Source organism: Xenopus tropicalis, chromosome 4 (genome assembly GCF_000004195.4).
Source record: "Xenopus tropicalis strain Nigerian chromosome 4, UCB_Xtro_10.0, whole genome shotgun sequence".
Lineage (NCBI taxonomy): Eukaryota > Metazoa > Chordata > Amphibia > Anura > Pipidae > Xenopus > Xenopus tropicalis.
In genome coordinates this window covers 128,190,216-128,211,928 of record NC_030680.2, presented here as the reverse complement: position 1 = coordinate 128,211,928, position 21,713 = coordinate 128,190,216, and the positions used below count along the sequence as shown (strand labels likewise).

General features: G+C 36.7%; 1 protein-coding gene across 2 annotated transcripts in view; it reads left to right on the top strand.

Annotated features, from left to right (window-relative positions):
- Positions 1 to 21,713, top strand: part of dnah1 (dynein axonemal heavy chain 1) — a 54,285-nt gene that overhangs the window by 7,619 nt on the left and 24,953 nt on the right. For both annotated transcript variants that reach the window (XM_012961507.3, XM_031901141.1), the window contains exons 8-38: positions 349 to 604; positions 1,392 to 1,549; positions 1,637 to 1,848; positions 2,963 to 3,261; positions 3,792 to 3,942; positions 4,629 to 4,822; positions 6,235 to 6,460; positions 7,401 to 7,520; positions 7,798 to 7,880; positions 7,968 to 8,109; positions 9,506 to 9,661; positions 9,765 to 9,963; positions 11,152 to 11,405; positions 11,491 to 11,703; positions 12,990 to 13,154; positions 13,840 to 13,961; positions 14,053 to 14,158; positions 14,249 to 14,428; positions 14,507 to 14,647; positions 14,751 to 14,914; positions 15,169 to 15,282; positions 15,358 to 15,546; positions 15,651 to 15,756; positions 15,876 to 15,989; positions 16,133 to 16,282; positions 19,034 to 19,120; positions 19,586 to 19,772; positions 19,949 to 20,040; positions 20,433 to 20,587; positions 20,745 to 20,922; positions 21,235 to 21,429. In XM_012961507.3, coding sequence (XP_012816961.1) covers positions 349 to 604; positions 1,392 to 1,549; positions 1,637 to 1,848; positions 2,963 to 3,261; positions 3,792 to 3,942; positions 4,629 to 4,822; positions 6,235 to 6,460; positions 7,401 to 7,520; positions 7,798 to 7,880; positions 7,968 to 8,109; positions 9,506 to 9,661; positions 9,765 to 9,963; positions 11,152 to 11,405; positions 11,491 to 11,703; positions 12,990 to 13,154; positions 13,840 to 13,961; positions 14,053 to 14,158; positions 14,249 to 14,428; positions 14,507 to 14,647; positions 14,751 to 14,914; positions 15,169 to 15,282; positions 15,358 to 15,546; positions 15,651 to 15,756; positions 15,876 to 15,989; positions 16,133 to 16,282; positions 19,034 to 19,120; positions 19,586 to 19,772; positions 19,949 to 20,040; positions 20,433 to 20,587; positions 20,745 to 20,922; positions 21,235 to 21,429 — 5,108 coding nt within the window. The remainder of the gene's footprint in view (positions 1 to 348; positions 605 to 1,391; positions 1,550 to 1,636; positions 1,849 to 2,962; positions 3,262 to 3,791; positions 3,943 to 4,628; positions 4,823 to 6,234; positions 6,461 to 7,400; positions 7,521 to 7,797; positions 7,881 to 7,967; positions 8,110 to 9,505; positions 9,662 to 9,764; positions 9,964 to 11,151; positions 11,406 to 11,490; positions 11,704 to 12,989; positions 13,155 to 13,839; positions 13,962 to 14,052; positions 14,159 to 14,248; positions 14,429 to 14,506; positions 14,648 to 14,750; positions 14,915 to 15,168; positions 15,283 to 15,357; positions 15,547 to 15,650; positions 15,757 to 15,875; positions 15,990 to 16,132; positions 16,283 to 19,033; positions 19,121 to 19,585; positions 19,773 to 19,948; positions 20,041 to 20,432; positions 20,588 to 20,744; positions 20,923 to 21,234; positions 21,430 to 21,713) is intronic.

Genomic DNA, 21,713 nt, shown 5'->3' with positions numbered 1-21,713 from the left:
GCTCTCTAATGCCAGTGCCACATACCTTGTTAAATTATAATATAATTATTATTATTGTTGTTATTATTATTACTATATAAATTGATGTTCTATTTTACAATGTAGTAATGCCTTGTAGTTCCCTTCCTCATTTATTAAGGTGCTACTGTATTGAAGGCAGAGCATTTTTTTTTTATAGTAGCCACACATTTACTGGTCCTTCAAGCAATTCAAGTACACAGACAAAATGCAACTATGGAGTCATGTTATTATATGGTCATTGCCAGTAATTCTGCTTGAACATTTATTTTTCTAATAAATCTTTTTTCAGAAAAGTTTGACTAGACTAATAGTTTTTATTTTCTGTAGTATCAGCAGCAACGCTTAATTTGTATGAGTATTGGGTGCCTCGCATCAGGCTTCTGTTTTGTGCCGAGAACCCCCGCAGATTTGCCAAAAGAATTGTAGCTGCCAACAAATTGCGCAAGAAGACAGAGGCTTTGCTTTTGTACAACTTGTACATAGACTGCATGCCTGGGAATGGGAGGTGTGTAATTCCATCAGAGAGCCTTAATAGAATGAAGCAATGGCTGCTAAGCACATCACATATGAAACAGGATGATGGGTATGTAACAAGTCTGCTTGCCTATTTCTGTGTATTATTTTCAAACATACATACCTTAGTATATTTTAATAAACTAACTTCAAACATACATCCCTTAGTATATTTTAATAAACTAACTTCATATATATATATATATATATATATATATATATATATATATATATATATTATTTGTTTCACAAAATAAAAGTAAGTAAATAAATAAGTTCATGGGGGATAAAATATAGCAGACATTCTTATTTTGTCTGGCCCTTCTGTGATTTGGAAGTATATTAGAAGTAACCAGGGAGCTCTATGAAAATATAAAAACAAAAAGCTGCAGGGAAAGTGCTTTTGTATATGTAGGGTTGCCACACAGCAGATATTTTATCAGCCTAGCCAGTAACCAGCTAAGGACAAGGCCGGTATAACAAATATGTTGGCAATGTACTTAACAGCAAAGGTATAATCCCCTACCATTATACCAGTAATTAGTTGTATTTCAAAAACCACAAAAAATATCAAATGAACATCAATTGCAAATTAGAAAGTGGAATATAGTTGATAAATGCTTATATGCTATTTAAGTGAAAGTTAGCTTGAACCGTAATATGAATACTAGCACATTACTATTAATTTTTTGCTTTTACTTTATTTTTTTTTTCCAGTAGTGTTTATTAACGTTTTAAGTACAAGATGGATGTCACAATAAGACATATACAATACAATAAACAATATACAATACAAAAAAATGTAGTCCCATAATTTTTGTTTATGTAAATATCAGCTCATATCTTTGAATTGCCAGTGTGCTCCACCAACTGAAGATTTTGGAAATGGAGATCAGCATGGAATATGAACGCACCATGAACAAACTCACCTTTGACCAACTTGTGACTTCCAACCCTCAAAAGTTTGCCTATGTTACACTCCCAGACAGAGTAGAGGAGATGGTCCCAGAGCATGGTACACTGAACTTTATTCTGTATTGAATTTGTCCTTAGTGTTTTCTTGATTTCAATAACTAATTACCTTGTCCGGTTTCCAATGCAGGATTGGTTAATGTCCCAGAGTATAACTATGCAAAGAACCAAGCAGCCTTTACATTTAAAACTCTTTTGACACGGCCAGAAGTAATCACCTCCCTCTGCAAAGTACGTGTAGAATGCAACAGAGTTTCTTCCATGACTTTATTTCACTCATCAATGGCTAAATGCGTCCGGCTTGAGGAGTTTGAACAAACACAGTCACAGACCTTCTCTCAGGTAAAAGAACATTCTTTGGAAACACACAATAAATGATTAAATGAACTGCATTATACAGCTACATTAAAAAGGATATATAACGTGCTCATGTGTGTGTAAATATTTTTACCACATCTAATTAAATGTATTTTAATAAATAAATAATTAAAAAAAAAATTCTTAGTTTAATGTGAGTATTTATTTATGCTTATTAGATATGGTTGCCTACATGACAGCTATCATAGTAAATTTCCTGCTAGAGATAAGAGGCAAGACTCTGATTAAAGGAGAACTATTGCAAAAATTAAAAAAAAAATATAATCTTCATCACACTGAAATAAGACTAGTTAAAAATTCTGTACAGTTTCTGAAATTATCAAGTTTATCTTCACTATCCTTCTTTTAGAATCTGTTTTTCTTCATTCTCTGGCAGTTACAGGTTTAAGTCAATTTTCTTCTTGAAGGGAGCTTGCTATGAGTTAGAGCTAACACATGCAGCTCTTCTTGCTTTGCAACTGTAGATCTAGGTCTCCTTTAACAAACACTTTGTCATTATTTATTGGCAACAGAAGATTTCCTGGTAGTCATGGCAAGCGCTGTCATCATGCTTTTTAACATAGCAATGGCCTCTATGTAAGGGAACTAAATCACCTATATAGCCCCATTTAAAAACTCACCACTCTCTTTAAGAAAAAACTCAGCTGTTACCTTCTGGAGCACTAAAACATTATTTTGCCCAGTCCTGCGCTTAAGGGCAAATGCCCATACCTGGTGCACTCGTACCTTCCAGTTTGTGCCTGTATGTTACCCAACCACTCAGATTGTAAGCTCTACGGGGCAGGGACCTCCTTCCTACTGTGTCTCATACCACATGGCACTTATATATATATATACATATATGTATTTATTGTATTTATTTATTATATCACTTGTCCTCCCTGTGTGTAATTTTGTATTCTGTAAGACTGTACAGCGCTGCGTACCCTTGTGGCGCTTTATAAATAAAGTTATACATACATACATACATACATTTAACACCATCACTTTTATAATGCCATGACTTTATATATTTAAAAATTCTTGATGTAGTCACCTAACCTTAAATTGAATGTATGTGCAACTTATATCATTATAGGTTCAGTTGTTCCTCAAGGACAGCTGGGTCAGTACTCTGAAGAATGCTGTACGCAGTAGCCTCAGGGATGTAGGGAAAGGTTGGTATGACTTACATGAGTGTAACTGGGAAGTATATCAGATGTCTAAGCTGCGCCAACTCATGGAACTCATCAAGTTCAACCTGCAGGACTCTCTGCGCTTCCTTGTACAAGACTCCCTTGTCAGCTTCACACAGCTCATAATGGATGCCTGTTGCAGTGTCTTGTCATGTACAGAGGATATGGACTGGGGTGGGGACCTTGTCAATAGCCCATACAAGTAAGAATATAGTATAAAAATTATCAGTCAACATTTTTGCTTATTTTTTTACAGGGGATCTCCAACCACTGTTTTTTGTTGTTGTTTTTGTATAAAGAATATAAATCTAAGAAACTTTTCAGTGTATATTGATTATAAAGTTTTATTGGAAAATGTAAAAGCAAGTGAAAACAATATATGTCCATCCTATTCTGTGATGAGTTCTGACTTGAGAAGTCAGTTGTCCTCCATACCTGTTAATCAGCTGGCTAATGCTACATTGATATAGATCAGAGCGAGTATTGTAAGTAACAGTCAGAAAGGGACTGCTCTCAATAGCAATTAGATTTACAAATACCTTTAAAAACAACTGCAAAAATTTAATCAAAGGACAAGGATAGTGTAAGTTTAGCTCCAATGAAAGTCTAACCTTGAATATCTTTCATAGTTCTTTTAAAGAACATGTAAACATTGAAAAATGTGGTGCTATGCATCCACCAATAGGCATCCACCAATTTATATTTGTAATGCTTTAATATTCTATCTTTTAGACCTCGTAAAAATCCAATATTTTTATTGGATTTGGTATTGGACAACTCAGGTGTTCATTTCAGTACACCCCTAGAAAACTTTGAGTTAACCCTAATGAGCTTATTTGATAAAGGAATACTAGCGACCCACAGTGTGCCCCAGCTAGAAAAGGTGAGTATTTGACTTTCAAATCACAATGCCTGACATCTTATTTCAGCTGACTGTATTTTCATTAGTGTAATTGAAACCCACTATTGTTCCTTAAAGGAGAACTAAAGCTTAGCTACAGAAGTAGTTGTACAGCAGAAATGTTGTAGATTATGTTTTGAGGTTTGGTACCTGCCCAAGGCAACCACAGCCCTTTAGGAGGGAAAATCTGTGCCCCCAAAGATGCCCCAGTAACTCCCCATCTTCTTTTCTGCTGATTCACTGCACATGCTCTGTGCTGCTGTCAATTACCTGAGCTTAGGGACCGATACACAATATATTTTATAAAGTTAATTAGTAAATAATTAAGATTATTACTACATGGCAAATAAAGCAATTAGCATGAGAAATTAATAATTCACCCTGTAGCATCAGCTTATATGACAGGCCAGCCTTATTTCATGCTTTATTATTTGCGACAACCCCTAAGCTTCAGCAACACAGAGCACACTGAGCATGTACACCACCACTGACACTCCTAACAGAATCCAAAATGGGGAGCTGAACCTTTAGGCTGGTGCAGTAAGTTTAGTATATAAAATATGGCATTTCTCACTGTATTTATTTTTATTGTTTAGCTCTCCTTTAAAGGAAAAGTATTCTCAATTATTGTTCTTATTTGCTTTTTCACCTCTGTCTTTTGTTTTCAGTTTGTGTTGGAAGACTTGTTCATTTGTGGCACTCCATTGCTGGAGTCTGTTGGCCTACATGAGCCCCCAGTGGAAGAACTGCGTAAAGACATTCGCACAGCAATATGTAAAGCTCTTATACCTTTGAGATCTTATGCAAAGCAATATGAGAAGTACTTAGAACTAAATAATACTGATTTGGAAACCTATATAAGGCAAGTCTTTATTAAATTAACAGCTCTGATTTTTTGATTATTATCTTAAAGGGTAATCATAATAACACAGATTATTTGGTTGTGTAGAGCATTGCTGTTATAAATTTACATTAAAAATAAAGTGATATTTTTCTTTAATACACAGGCCAGATGGGTTCATTTCAGTGTATTTATATAGAGCACTTCACATCTTTAGCATTGGTGGATGGAAGCTGTGCTCTGCACCTTGCAATGCATTAATAGTCTGGGAGAAAGAACATCACAGCTTGAGCATTATGATGTGTTAGCTTGGATGGGATTCAAGGGATGGTCATGTTCCTGCTACCCACCTCCTGTTCCTTTATGTCCTATCTAACGTGGAAGCACTGCATACAGAGGGTGGAGGGGCAACTCTTTCCATGTCATTCAAGTGCGCAAAGAGTTGTGCTTTAGGGTGCAAGAATCAGGACAAGGTGTAATGTGCAAGAAACATTGCTATGCATGAATCTTTTAATATTATCAAGTGATGCTGAGTTTGTTCAAATTTAACTCCCCATCTTTTTAAAAGTGTCAGTGACACTGCACATACTCCGTGGGCTTGGGCACCTGTTGAGAAGCTAAGCTTTGGGGTCATCACAAATTATCAAACAGAAAATGAGGTTTACCTGTCATGTAAGATGGCGATACAGGGCTGATTATTAAATTGTGATGCTAATTCCACTGGTTTCAGAGCTACCATTTACTAATAATCAAAATTATTTATTAATCAGCCTTATATTGCAACATTTGTATGCTATATCTGCAGTATATTGTGTGTTGTTTCCCAGGTTCAGTTACTGAAAACAGCCCATATACTGAACTCGTTTTATATACTAGCTAGTTGCACTGGTTTCAGAGCTGCCTTGTAGTAATTATCTGTATTAATTACTAATTAATCCCTAAGCTCAGGTAAGTGACAGCAGCACAGAGCATGTGCAGGGAATCAGCAGAAAAGAAGATGGGGGGCTACTGGGGCATCTTTGGAGGAACAGATCTTCCTTACTATAGGTCTGTGGTTACCTTGTACAGAACCCCAAAACAAAACAGAACATTCCTATAAAGCTTTAGATCTCCTTTAATAAACATTTTTCATTAGAGGTATCAAAATTCCACCTCAATTCTTTTTTTATGTGCATTTCATAACAATTATTGAATCATCCTATTATTTATATTTTAGAAAAACAGATCTGTTTTCTTATAACAGCTGCAAAAAGTCAAGTTCTTGTGGGACAACGAAAATAATAAAGCCTAGCATAAAGTTAGCTTTCATAGAAAAGCAACCATGGTATGATGGTGCATAGGAAAAAAGTTACTAATTTTCATATAGGTTTATTGTGTCTGCAAGACTGTTAATATAACATGCTTCTAACTGCATGTTCCCTTTTTTCCTATAGGGATTTCCAGTCCAAGAATTCCTCGGCTTTAAATATCAAGTTAGCTGTTCAGGAGAATCTTCTCGAAAAAGAGCGTCTAGACAATGCTCTTCCTAGCTCTATAATTGTTGGGCCATTTCAAATCAGTATTGAAGGGGTTAAACAAAATTTATCCCGCAAACGTAGAAATTTGTCTAATGCCCTGCTGGAGCTCCTTGCCAAGAGTCTACGGAAGGAAATGGATGATGTAAGTAGTAAATGACTAAAACGTTTGCTTCTAAAACCTTCTTGGCTAACAATGTCTTGGTTAATTTCCCAAAGCCCTGATGGTTGATTCACTAAAGTGCGTTAAAATGTGTGCTATTTATAGCATGCGCTAAAAATGTTATCACGTCTAATTTTTCGCGTTTTAACGCACAATTCACTAAAAGTATGTTTGCGTTATTTAAGTCGCGAAGCCTATTTTCGTGCGGTATTTGACGCAACGCGGGCTACTTGTTGCGCGCGCGCTACTTTTCGCATGCACGCCATATTAGCCATACACACCATTACGTTCGTAAAACTACTTTTTTTGAAAATGCCCATTTCCCTGCAAACTGGAGGCTGCATCACTCTAGGGCCAACACAGACACATAAATCCCACTGCAAAGTCCATATTGTGTTGCCAAAAGCTCATGAACTGTACTTTTCTATAATTACCGCCTGCATAGAGTAATGCGATATTTAGCGCGTCTAAGTGTTTGTGAATCATGCGTTAGTATTATTTCTGCGCGCTAATTAATGCAATGCGCTAAAATTAACGCATGCGGTTGCGCGCTAATTGACGCACGCGATATGCGACTTAATGCATGCAATAATACTATAGCGAATCGCGTCTATTTTAATGCAAAAAAGCATGCGACATGCATTATCGCACTTTAGTGAATCAACCCTCTGGTGTTAATGTTTATCGACCCAACTCTGGTGGGATTGGGGTCCTAACAAGCAGTATATGTGCCTACCTGTGCTAAAACCACACACCTTTCTTATTTTGAATGAGGTTGCAAAAAAATTCTTTCATGGATGGCTAAGGAACTTTCCTTGACATTTAACCTTTGCCCTTAAAATCTTTTTTTAAAATGTTTTTTGAATTTTGGTGAAGAGCATTCAATTTTATTGTGAAGCCATCTTCAATGTCTCACTCTTAGATATCTGATCAATTCCGAGCCATCAGCCGCAGTGTGTATGAGAAACCAAACAGCATTGAGGAACTGACAGAACTAAGGGAGTGGATGAAAGGAGTACCTGAAAAACTGAAAACATTGGAGGTAGTAGGAGGAGAAATTCATATGAAAATAAAATTGGAAGTTTGGTTAAATTGCACATAAATTGCAGCACATTAGGGCACATTTTATAAAAATGTGAGATTAGAAAAACTCACCCACTTTCTATTCATTCCTAATATTTATCAGTGGGTGAAGGTTAGAAAATGTAGCGAGCTCTAATTTCACACTTTGATAAATTTGCCCGATGGGAGTCTTAGAACGTTTAAAAAAAAATTATACATTATAATCATAATTCTTTCATTGTGCTTACGATCTACAGGAACAGATAACAAAGGTAACTTCAGATTATGATGTTATAGACGAATTCTTGTACAGTCTATCCCAAGAAGATTTCTCAGCAAAGTAAGTCAGTTTCTGCTTGTCTTGTTACACTTTGATAGCTTCAAAATGCCCCTTCTACTGAAACATCTTTGTTATGTTTTATCATAGGTGGAACGTCATTGCCTGGCCAAACAAAGTTATGGTGCTTATGGATTCTATTTGCGAGCAACACACAGAAGATGAAGAGAAGTTCCGCAAAATCCAGGTTATGGATCAGACCAATTTCTTGGAGCGCCTTGATTCCCTGCAGGTCAGTGTAACACTGTAATAACCTAATTACATACGTGTCTAAAAAAAACTTGTCCATCAAGTTCAACATTTAGGAGCAGATTTACTAAAACTCCATAATTTATAATTTTTTTTCATTTTCTAATTCCACTAAATTCATTTTCCCGAATGTCTGATATTTACTAAAAAAAGTTGCTCTGAGAAAAGTTGTAAAAAAAGCTCCACTTTTTCAAATTGTCCCAACTTTATTGAATTGTCGCTTCAACAACTTGAAAAAGTCAAGGTTTTCAGACAAAACCCAGCAAAATCTCTAAAGTTTCGAGACAAAAGAAAAAACTTCAAGGAAAGGGACCTGAACTCGGGAAGTTTAATCTGGCAAATTCCAATTTTTAGCCATTTAGACTCATATTAAATAGTGGAAAAGTTGCAGCTTTTTTTCCCTGCGACTTTTGCGAAACAAATTTGAATCAAGTGTGAAATTAAAAATCAGTGGTTATTAAATGAGCCCCTTAGGGGCACATTTACTAACCCACGAACGGGCCGAATGCGTCCGATTGCGTTTTTTTCGTAATGATCGGTATTTTGCGATTTTTTCGGAAATTATCCCGACTTTTTCGTTACCAATACGATTTTTGCGAAAAAACGCAAGTTTTTCGTAGCCATTCCGAAAGTTGCGCAAAATCTGGCGATTTTTTCGTAGCGTTATAACTTGCGCGAAAAGTCGCGATTTTTTCGTAGAGTTAAAACTTGCGCGAAACGTCGCGCCTTCTAAGTTTTAACTCTACAAAAAAGGCGCGACTTTTCGCGCAAGTTTTAACGCTACGAAAAAATCGCCAGATTTTGCGCAACTTTCGGAATGGCTACGAAAAACTCGCGTTTTTTCGCGCAAGTCGTAATGGCTACGAAAAACTCGCGTTTTTTCGCGCAAATCGTATTGGTAACGAAAAAGTCGTGATAATTTCCGAAAAGTCGTAAAGTCGCCGAAAAAAATCGCAAAAAATACGAAAAAGTCACAAAATGTTCATTTTCCAATCGGAATTTTTCCAATTCGGATTCGAATTCGTGTCTTAGTAAATCAGCCCCTTAATGTCTAAATGAAACCTGCCTAACTGCTAGTTGACCCAGAGGAAAGCGAAAAACTCCAAACCAGCTTGCAACTTATGTAGATAAAACTTGTGGTCCTTCCTTCCATTACCGATATCCTCATCCAAATCTCTTCTCCAACTAGGTGATTTGATGTCTTTCTATATTAGATGATAACATTATTAGTTAAATCTGTAAATTAAATTAAATTAAATCTGTAAAGTAAAGTAAACAGACAGATCAGAAATATTACAATACTGTATTTGTGTGAAAGCTTTGTTCTGTTCTGTAACATATGTATTATACCATATCATCTTCAAATGGTTGATTCTCAGATGGTTGTTGCTGGATTTTCCACTCACGTGGATATTACAAGAGCTCATGAAATTGCTAATGAAGTCAGGAGAGTCCATAAACAGCTGAAGGAGTCACAGCAGATGGCCCTGCTCTACAACAACAGGGAAAGGCTATTTGGACTTCCTGTTACAAATGTAAGTTTTGTGTTTTATTGTGGACCAAAGACACCTTAAAAGATCAGATTTTGCTTGCCCAACATATATTTTATTGTATTTGTTGCATTATGCTGTCTTGCAGTATGATAAGTTGGTGAGGATGGTGAAAGCCTTTCAGCCCTTTCGGGATCTGTGGACCACTGCCTCAGATTGGATGCGCTGGAATGAGAGCTGGATGAATGACCCTCTCACTACCATTGATGCTGAACAATTGGAAAAGAATGTTACAGAATCCTACAAGGTCATGCACAAGTGTATTAAACAGTTTCGGGATATTCCAGGTAAACAGCAACAATTAATATGCACTACATACATAAAGACAGGTCATGCCACTTTAACAGAAAGCTGATTAAATAAGCAGTTGTGGCCACTTTTTTCCTATTTGATGCAGGTAATTAAATGTGTAGCAGAAGTGTATAAAGCTACAGAAGGATCTTTTGTTTGTTCCTTTTTATGTAATCGTTTCTTTTTTCCTCAGTCCATCAAGCTGCATTTCCTAGTCATAAGGAAACTAAGGAGCCCATTATGATTGCCCAAACTTTTGTGCTCAGGAAATCCTAAAGGAAAACTCTTGTGAGTTTACTAATCATGAAAGCTCTGGAAATCATAAATGGCTCATCATATGTCACATTGTATACATATATTTTGCTCAAATGAAACACCACTGGTGATCAGCTCCATGTCATGGAAAAATGGAAAAAACTACAATTACAGAATTCCTTTATTTGGACAATACAATAGATATGGGCACATTTTGCTCAGATCCAAGTACAGGTGAATAAGTTCCTGCAGCCAAGCCAAATCAAAGTCTTTTTTAATTTTCCATTTTTCATATAGTTCTGAGGAACTGATTGAACTGATGACAAGCATTTTTATTACTTAGTATAGTAAACTTTAATTTACAAACTCAGATGTATAGTGTGCAAAATATTTTGGGAAGCATTCTTTATGCTACCTCATCCAAAGAGTGAAGTCTTACATAAAACAACAAGCCATTATTTTCCTTTTACTAATGCTTAATACGATTATAAAAGTCCATGCCCAGTTCTTCTATGAATAAGTCACCCTTGATAACAGAAAATAAGGAAACATAATACTTTATGGTTTAGCAATGGGTTTTATACAGAAGTTCTAAACAGATAAATGATAGTCATGGTCCCCCTTACATCATAACAAAGTTACAGATATAATGTACCTACAATATATATATATATATATATATATATATATATATATATATATATATATATATATATATATATATATATATATATATATGGCAAGACTTGCCCCTTGAGATTTTTAACTTGGCTTCCAGGTATGTCTCCTGAAAAAAATAAACAATGAGCCAAAATATCAGCCTGATTGGCCCTCATTATGGGCAACCACACCTGCAGGGTTTGTACTCAACTAATAGTTGGGGATTATCTGCCTTACATATTAAAACTGTCCTATTAACTTTTTTGCAGCCTGCCAAGAAGTGGCTCAGGATATAAAGGAGCGTATTGAAGAGTTCAGGCCTTACATTCCATTAATTCAAGGTTTACGCAATCCTGGTATGAGGAACAGGCACTGGGAACTGCTGTCTGAGCAAATACAGATTAATATCAAGCCCAAGGCAAATTTGAACTTCACCCGATGCCTGGAGATGAATTTACAGGATCACATAGATAGCATTGCTAAAGTGGCAGAGATAGCTGGCAAAGAATTTGCTATAGAACAGGTAATTTGTGCCTATTTGTGCCATTTGTTAACATTTGTATTTTTTTACATGTAATGCTTTAATGCCACTTGTTCATTTCTCATAGGCTCTAGACAAGATGGAGAATGAATGGGCATCTGTGCTGTTTACTATATTACCGTATAAAGAAACAGGAACCTTTATACTAAAGAGTCCAGAGGAGGCCTCCCAGTTGCTGGATGATCACATTGTAATGACTCAGAGCATGTCCTTCTCCCCTTTTAAAAAACCCTTTGAGGAAAGGATCAGTACGTGGGAGGGAAAGCTTCGCTTAACACAGGTATTACCATATTTTCTGCCCACATCTATGGGGACCATTTACTAACGGTTGGATTTTTACAATTTGGATTTTTTAGTACCAAAAGTTGCTGAATAAAAGTCACAACTTTTTTGAGATTTCTTATGCTACAAAGCTGCTAAAAGTCCAAATCAGACAATTTGCCAGCTAAAACTGCAGCTAAAACTTGACAAGATCATGTAGGAGTCAGTGGCAGATGTCCCTTCCCTGGAGGATCCTTCTTTGCTTCAAAACTTTAGAGGGTTTTCGGATTTTTGATTTGTTGTAGCAAATCTGCCCCTAAGTGTATAATTGAGGTATACTGTTCTCATCTTAACCATGCACCATGTAAGGTGTTTTCAGTTGCAACTCCTCCATTTTTTAATGCCACTGCTATCCATCAATGTTTAATTGGAAATGATGCAATATATGTTAGAATAAACAAAATGGGATTGTTTTACATTGTGTATTTACAAACTGTCATTTGTGGTGCTGCAAGATGGCAGTGTAGCATAATTAACCACTATTACTACTATGTGTAAGATATCCACTGGAGTCTACAACTTGTGTAAAAGCAGTTGTCTTTCAGTCTGATATATGTAAATATTCATGGAATTACCTGTTTTTTCCATATAAATTACAGCAGAGTTTATATTATCTCATTATAATTACAGGTAGAGTTTTAGAAATTGTTAAGCAGTGAGATGTAATATAAACAGAGGCTATACCTGCACAGTAATTGGAGTAATTGAGTGTGGGTTGACTCCGTAGCACACTAGCAGCATGAAAATTTAAGGAACATAAAAGTTTTCTTGTCATGGGGCTCTGGGTACAGTAGGTAACTAGAAAAGCCTTTCATCAGAGATTCTGTGGGTGCTTACAATGTAGAGATTATAAATAGTGTGTAAAAACTTTCTGTTTGTCCTTAAGTGGGTAAACTAATGTGCATATGGACAGACCTTTACAAAAACAGTTGCATTCTACATTCCAGTTATGCAGATTTTCTGTTCCTTATGGGAATAACAAGTATCTATGTTATGTCATACCAAGTCACTTTATTTGTAATCCTCTGAATCTCTTTTACAAGTCTCCATTTCTACAATCTCATAGTGGGGGAGTCCACAAAAATGACCTACCCTGGTTTTTACGTGTGTAGGTGTGCTGTGATTAGGTAGTGTGTGTTTTTCAATTAAGAACTGGAAGTTTCTGTGGTGATGAAATATAGCTTGCAAAAGGATCATTATTTTTTTCGTATCTTTATTATATGTTCTTACTTTGATTTCCACTAGGATGTGCTGGAGGAATGGCTGATATGTCAGCGCTCCTGGTTGTATTTAGAACCAATCTTTAGCTCAGAAGATATTAACAGACAGCTTCCTGTAGAGGGTAAACGTTACCAGACCATGGAGAGGACTTGGAGAAAGATCATGAAGAATGCAGAGGAAAATAAGCAGGTTGGAAGAATGTGTTTAGAGCTTATGTGCTTTATCTTGCTTATATATTATGCAGTTATTGTAAAGTGTTTTATGTTGAAAATGTCTTAGCAAATCAGAAACTAATAATTGCTAATTGTTCATTTGGTTTTGCTTAAAAAGGTATGTTTTTTACACAGACATAAATGATGCCTCATATTGAGAGGAAACAATGGTAGTGTGCCTTTGACTCTCAAGAACCAGTTGCCCAAACCCTTTAGCCCTTCTGTTACTTTGTTCCATGTTAAAATCATGGATTCTGGGGCCTGATCCCCTGAAATTTTTAATTCGGGTTATAGCATGCCAGAACAGGAAAAGTTTTTCTAATTAAACAAACAATTTTATCAACACTGCTCTCCATTATGAAGCAATGTACAATTTTCCCAAGCACAGTTTTTATCATCATGTCAGTATCCCCTTAATAGCAAACTGCTCATTAGTAGCTTGTAAAATCTTCATCATAAAGGCTGTACTACTGCTGTAAGCCTGCAACTGAGGAAGAGTTAACAGCTGAAGAAAAGTTAATTTAGTATATTTCCCTAACCTCAATCAAATATCTGGAAAGTAAATCAAAACTGTGATGTGATTTACTGACTTAAACCTGTGGAAACCTTGAACGAGATATGTAAAATATTACAACACTGACAGCGGGTTCATTTATTTGCAGGTTATATCCTTGTGTCCAGAGCCTCGCCTTTTGGAGAGTCTGCGAGAGTGTAACAAATTGCTGGAACTAGTGCAAAAGGGTCTTAGTGAATATTTGGAAACCAAGAGAGCTGCTTTCCCTAGGTCAATAACAACGCTCATTTGAGATTCATTACACAATTACACTCTTAGAACCTAAAGCCAGCTAATGCTTAGTGTATATATACCCCTTTAGGTTTTACTTTCTGTCTGATGACGAGCTGTTGGAGATTTTATCCCAAACTAAGGACCCCACAGCTGTACAGCCGCACTTACGCAAGTGTTTCGAGAATGTTGCACGGGTGAGATATTTCTTCTTTACTGTTTTCCCTTATTTTATTTAATGGTTGTCCTGTTTGATTTGGTTTATTCCTTCTGATCTGTATTCCCAGCTGCTCTTCCAACACGATCTTCAGATCACCCACATGTATTCAGCTGAAGGAGAGGAAGTTAAGTTGTCTAAAGCAATTTACCCAACAGGAAATGTAGAGGATTGGCTGTTCGAAGTGGAGAAGGTTATGAAAGCCAGTGTGCGCGAATATATAGAGAGATCTATTAAGGTTTACCCTGAGGTGATGTCATTCTTCCAATTTCTTTAATTTCCTATGTTTATCTAAAGACAACATTTTAACAGTTTTTGTGTTTTATAGACACCTCGAACAGAGTGGGTGCTTAACTGGCCAGGGCAAGTAACTATAGCTGGATGCCAAACATTCTGGACTAAAGATGTGTCTGAAGCACTAGATGCTGGGGACCTATCCAACAGACTTTTCCCACAGCTTGAATCTCAGGTGAGTTTTCATTGCAAGATTTTTCCATGTTTTATATCCATTTATTTTGACTTATATTATGCAGACCTTACATCTATGCAATATTTCCTTTTAATGTCTTCAGCTGAGTGGACTTGTGGCTTTGGTGAGGGGAAAGCTGTCCCGAATGCAAAGGTCTATTCTCTCTGCTCTAATAGTTATCGAGGTTCATGCTAAGGATGTTGCTGCTCGACTCATAGAAGAAAATGTCAGCAGTGTCAATGACTTTGAGTGGATTTCCCAACTCAGGTATATTATCAATTTACTGCTTGCAAGAATATTATTGTTTTTTTATGTAAGCTACTTTTCAGCCAAGTGTGTTTCCTTCAATTAGGATGATTTTTTTCAATCATTTAAATGAGGAAATACAAAGTATTCTATTTTTTATTGCTTACTTAATTCTGTCTTCCCTTTTTTGTAAGATGTGACAAATAAAATACATTTTATTTTTTACCTTTTATTTCTTTACTATAATATATTTATGCTCTCTAACTTCTTTGCAGATATTATTGGGCTAGGGATGATCTGTATGTGAGAGCTGTGAATGCAGAGTTTCTCTATGGATATGAATACCTTGGGAACACTGGACGCTTGGTAATAACTCCATTAACAGACAGGTAAGTCTTCTGTGTGCCGTATGTGCCAAATTTCCTGAACAAACACGTACCACAAACCTCATTGTCCTTACTTAGATGTTATCTGACACTGACTGGAGCTCTGCATCTAAAATTTGGAGGTGCTCCAGCTGGCCCAGCTGGCACAGGAAAAACAGAAACCACTAAAGATCTAGGAAAAGCTCTGGCAATCCAAACAGTGGTGTTTAACTGCTCTGATCAGTTGGATTTCATGGCCATGGGCAAGTTCTTCAAAGGCTTAGCCAGGTGTGTGGCTTTTCCCTGTCATCTCTAGCTTTATTGGCACAATAGAAGAAGTTTTTTTTTTATTTATATGTATGCATCACATATTCATGTTTCTGTGTGCACAGTTCTGGAGCTTGGGCTTGCTTTGATGAATTTAATCGCATTGACATTGAAGTGTTATCTGTGGTGGCCCAGCAAATCACTACAATACAGAAGGCACAGCAGCAGAGAGTGAGTGTCCTTTCTTTAATTTCTTTTGATCCTTCCTTTCTTTACATTTTGCATTCTCTCAGTGGTGTGTTTTATTCATAAGTTTTTTGTTGTGATTTATGCTTTTGTTTTCTCATCAGGTGGATCGCTTTATGTTTGAAGGAGTGGAAATTCCATTGGTTACAACATGTGCAGTCTTTATTACTATGAATCCTGGCTATGCTGGTCGAACTGAATTACCTGATAATCTGAAGGTTAGCTAATAGGAACTAAAAACACTAAGTGCCATCCTGTCTGTGGAATGTCAATAGGCATAGACATGACCAAGTTGTCTAAGAAAACTCTAAACTATTTGTTATATTGATCATGCCAAACACCACACTATATTTTTTTGCAGGCTCTTTTCCGTCCTGTAGCCATGATGGTGCCTGATTATGCCATGATTGCTGAGATTTCTCTCTATTCCTTTGGCTTTAATAATGCCAAGATACTGGCAAAAAAGATTACTACTACCTTCAAACTCTCATCTGAACAACTGAGCTCCCAGGTGACGTTTATCCTATCAACTCATGGTTTCCTCTCTTGCTTATAGGCCACTATAGGCCACTATGTGTCAGTTATGGTAGTTTTTTGGTTTATCATTCTCTCTCAGTATTTTTTTTACTATGTTCATTTACTTTCTTTAACAGTGTTTAATTTTATTATACACAATAGCTGTATTTATATAATTGCATTTTTAGCAAATAGATAATGGTGCCCCAGATTTAATACTAGCATGTAAATCTATTGATGGAGCAGGCAACCAGAGGAGCACTATTCACTACTGCATTCAAGACTGGAGTGTCATGTTCTAACGTATTGAGGCAAATTCTGTATTAAAGGAAAAATATACCCCGAGAATGAATACTTAATCAACATGTTAAGTGTTCTATTAAAGAATCTCACCAAACAAGAATATATATAAAAGTATCTAGTAGAATTAAGTCTAAAACTACTGGACTTTTCTGAGTTTTTCACGTTTTTGGTGAAACGTTTTCAAGAAAAACTCAGAAAAGTCCAGTTGTTTTAGACTTAATTCTACTAGATACTGTATATCATGACCTGGATAAATGAGAATCTTTATATACATATATAACAGTGAATATTGCCCTTTTACATCCTTTACCTTGATTCACCATTTAGTGAAAGATCACATGACCATAAATAATTTAGCTTTAACTGTAATAGGAGGAAGTGTGGAAGCAAAAGGCAGAGCTCTGTCTTTTCATTGGCTGATGTGACCTAGCATGTACAGTGGTGTGAAAAACTATTTGCCCCCTTCCTGATTTCTTATTCTTTTGCATGTTTGTCACACTTAAATGTTTCTGCTCATCAAAAACCGTTAACTATTAGTCAAAGATAACATAATTGAACACAAAATGCAGTTTTTAAATGAAGGTTTACGTTATTAAGGGAGAAAAAAAACTCCAAATCTACATGGCCCTGTGTGAAAAAGTGATTGCCCCCCTTGTTAAAAAATAACTTAACTGTGGTTTATCAATTTCAATTTTCAATTTCAATATCAATTTCTGTAGTCACCCCCAGGCCTGATTACTGCCACACCTGTTTCAATCAAGAAATCACTTAAATAGGAGCTACCTGACACAGAGAAGTAGACCAAAAGCACCTCAAAAGCTAGACATCATGCCAAGATCCAAAGAAATTCAGGAACAAATGAGAACAAAAGTAATTGAGATCTATCAGTCTGGTAAAGGTTATAAAGCCATTTCTAAAGCTTTGGGACTCCAGCGAACCACAGTGAGAGCCATTATCCACAAATGGCAAAAACATGGAACAGTGGTGAACCTTCCCAGGAGTGGCCGGCCGACCAAAATTACCCCAAGAGCGCAGAGACAACTCATCCGAGAGGCAACAAAAGACCCCAGGACAACATCTAAAGAACTGCAGGCCTCACTTGCCTCAATTAAGGTCAGTGTTCACGACTCCACCATAAGAAAGAGACTGGGCAAAAACGGCCTGCATGGCAGATTTCCAAGGCGCAAACCACTTTTAAGCAAAAAGAACATTATGGCTCGTCTCAATTTTGCTAAAAAACATCTCAATGATTGCCAAGACTTTTGGGAAAATACCTTGTGGACCGACGAGACAAAAGTTGAACTTTTTGGAAGGTGCGTGTCCTGTTACATCTGGCGTAAAAGTAACACAGCATTTCAGAAAAAGAACATCATACCAACAGTAAAATATGGTGGTGGTAGTGTGATGGTCTGGGGTTGTTTTGCTGCTTCAGGACCTGGAAGGCTTGCTGTGATAGATGGAACCATGAATTCTACTGTCTACCAAAAAATCCTGAAGGAGAATGTCCGGCCATCTGTTCGTCAACTCAAGCTGAAGCGATCTTGGGTGCTGCAGCAGGACAATGACCCAAAACACACCAGCAAATCCACCTCTGAATGGCTGAAGAAAAACAAAATGAAGACTTTGGAGTGGCCTAGTCAAAGTCCTGACCTGAATCCTATTGAGATGTTGTGGCATGACCTTAAAAAGGCGGTTCATGCTAGAAAACCCTCAAATAAAGCTGAATTACAACAATACTGCAAAGATGAGTGGGCCAAAATTCCTCCAGAGCGCTGTAAAAGACTCGTTGCAAGTTATCGCAAACGCTTGATTGCAGTTATTGCTGCTAAGGGTGGCCCAACCAGTTATTAGGTTCAGGGGGCAATTACTTTTTCACACAGGGCCATGTAGGTTTGGATTTTTTTTCTCCCTAAATAATAAAAACCCTCATTTAAAAACTGCATTTTGTGTTTACTTGTGTTATCTTTGACTAATAGTTAAATGTGTTTGATGATCAGAAACATTTTGTGTGACAAACATGCAAAAGAATAAGAAATCAGGAAGGGGGCAAATAGTTTTTCACACCACTGTATGTGTGCCTTGGCTTGTTTGTGTGCACCGTGAATCCTATGATCCCAGGGGGTGGTCCTTAATTCTTAAAATGGCAGTTTTCTATCTAATATTACTCAATAGCACATAGTACTAAAAAAGTATATTTTTATGAAAATGTTTTTTAGACAAAGCAGGGTTTTTCACGTGAGCTTGTTTATGCAATATATTTTTATAGAGACCTACATTGTTTGGGGATATAGTTTTCATTTAAAGCATTCTGCATCTTTATCTCTAAATTAAGTTCCTGGATTCTCCATTGCAGTTTTAGACTGAAGCTGGACCATTGTCCTTATCAAATTTTGTATAACGATCCTATTCTTTCTTTCTTCATACCCTTTCTTCATTTTTTCAGGATCACTATGATTTTGGAATGAGAGCTGTCAAAACTGTGATTTCAGCTGCTGGCAATTTAAAGAGAGAAAATCCAACTATGAATGAGGTAAACCAACTCTTGGAGATTAGACAGAATTCATGCAATCTTATAAAGCAAAGACTTGTAAGCTCTACGGGGCAGGGACCTCCATCCTCTTGTGTCTTTGACTCTTATCTTATTGCAACTGTATCTTTTATTTATTTGTATTTATTGTAATACTTTGTATTTATCATTATCGTAATAACCCCCTGTTTGTATTAATGTATTGTACTGTACAGCGCTGCGTACATAAGTAGCGCTTTATAAATAAAGATATACAAGAAATATTGAAGATTGTTTCCATAATGCTACAAATTTATGTGTTCTGATATGAAATAAGGTAATTATTTATAGTACTTTTTATCTAATCTAATGTAATTTAGATGAAAAAATTAAATTGACTACTAAAGGACAATTTACACTCTCATCCTCCTTGCACATAACCATATACAATGCCAATATGCTGGAACTGATCCCTCTGAATTTTCATAGGAGCTGATTTGCCTGAGGGCTATTCGTGATGTCAATGTACCCAAGTTTCTGCAAGATGACCTGAAGTTGTTTAGTGGCATTGTGTCTGACTTGTTCCCACGAATTGAGGAGGAGCACATTGATTATGGCACCCTAGAGGAAGCAATTCGAAAGACATGTGTCCAGAAAAATTTGAAGGATGTAGATGGTGAGGAGAAACACTGATTTTCACATACGGTATAACACAGTGTATTTAATATGTCATTTGTACATTTTCTGCCCAACGGTGCATTTATGAGGCTGAGATTCAGGTAGACCTCTAATTTCTGCTCTGTAACAGACCATAGCTTGCCAATAATAGAAAATGATCCTTTGTTGTTCTAGGATTTGTGACAAAGTGCATCCAGCTTTATGAGACCACTGTAGTAAGGCATGGCTTAATGCTTGTAGGGCCCACTGGATCTGGAAAAACTCAGGTAACAGGCCAGAAACATTTTTGTGTGGGCATTGTATATGTACTTTTAAATAAATAATTGTATTGTATATTGTACGGATTTCTCATTTACATATTTATATGTGTTTCATGCTTCAGATGTGCCAGTTGTATGTAATTTATTGTCCTAAGCCAGGTATGTTTCTGTTAGTTCTTGCTCAGTTCATTTTTTATTACGTGCACAGCTTTTGCTTTCTTTAGATGACACGTCTAGGTGCATTTTTTGTTGTTTGATGTATTTTAAATGACTGTGCCATTAAACATATTTATTGTAAACTTGTATGCTCAATACTGCATGGATTTTGCTTTGTTATATATGCCTATATGTAGTTGTACATCAGTCTGGTGGTCCAAAATGCATTTGTGTTTGTTTAGTGTTACAAGGTACTGGCTGCTGCTCTGACATCACTCAAGGGTCTTCCATCAGTCAGTGGTGGCACCTATGAGACTGTACATTATTATATCCTAAATCCCAAGTCCATAACTATGGGTCAGCTGTATGGAGAATTCGACCTCTTGACGCACGAATGGTAAGAATACAGAAACACATAAGGGTTTATTTCTAACTGCTAAGTGCAGTTACAGTCACATAAATGATCTATATATAATGTAATTGTCAACACTGAGCTAAATATCCACTCCAAGAGCTGAACTGGGAAAATACTTTTTTGTTTAATTACTTTTCAGGACTGATGGGATCCTGTCCTCTCTAATCAGAGGTGGGGCCACATCCACTGATCCCGACAGGAGGTGGTACATGTTTGATGGGCCAGTAGATGCGGTTTGGATTGAGAATATGAACACAGTCCTGGATGACAATAAAAAACTCTGTTTGAGCTCTGGGGAGATAATTAAACTTACAGAGGTACTGATAAAGCTGTTGTCCATGTATTTATTTAGCACCGTCCTTTTTATTATGCTTTATTTCATTCTCTCTCATCTGTCCACTGCTGTAGTACTGCCTTGTATTTTATTTATACCAAAGGATCTCCAATTCAGGGCTCTGCACCTGTATTAGCAAATGTACTCTAACAGACAATATGAAATTTCTTTCTTTTGCATACTTTCACTAATGCCGTATCTCTTATCTCAGTTTGTATTTCCTGTATCTAATACCCCCATGAAAGTCTTCTGCTTTGCCATATAAAATAAATGGATGTTCATTGGTCTTTTACAGGCAATGACAATGATGTTTGAAGTTCAAGATCTGGCAGTGGCCTCACCAGCTACTGTTTCTCGCTGTGGGATGGTGTATTTGGAGCCCAGTATTCTAGGACTGACACCCTTTACTGAGTGCTGGCTTCGCTGTATGCCGGATGTCATCAAACCCTTTACAGAAAAGTTGGAGTCTCTGTTCTCACACTTCTTGCTGGTGAAGTTTTTTATATCTGCTTTGTAGTTTGTCCAACTCTGGACCTCAAGAGGCATATTTGAAACAATAGGAAAGGGAAAGAATTTTACTTACATGACATATTCCTAACCATAGGGGAGCTTTTCAAACTATGGGGCTGCCCTCCTAGTAGGTTATGAATAGTGGATGGGAGGCTCAGTCTCAAAGTGGAGTGAGATTTACAGGTACATATTTATTTTGCTGTCTTCTTAGATGCCCAGTAGTCCAGGTGGCAATCTATGGTGAGTCACAATTACAACACCTGG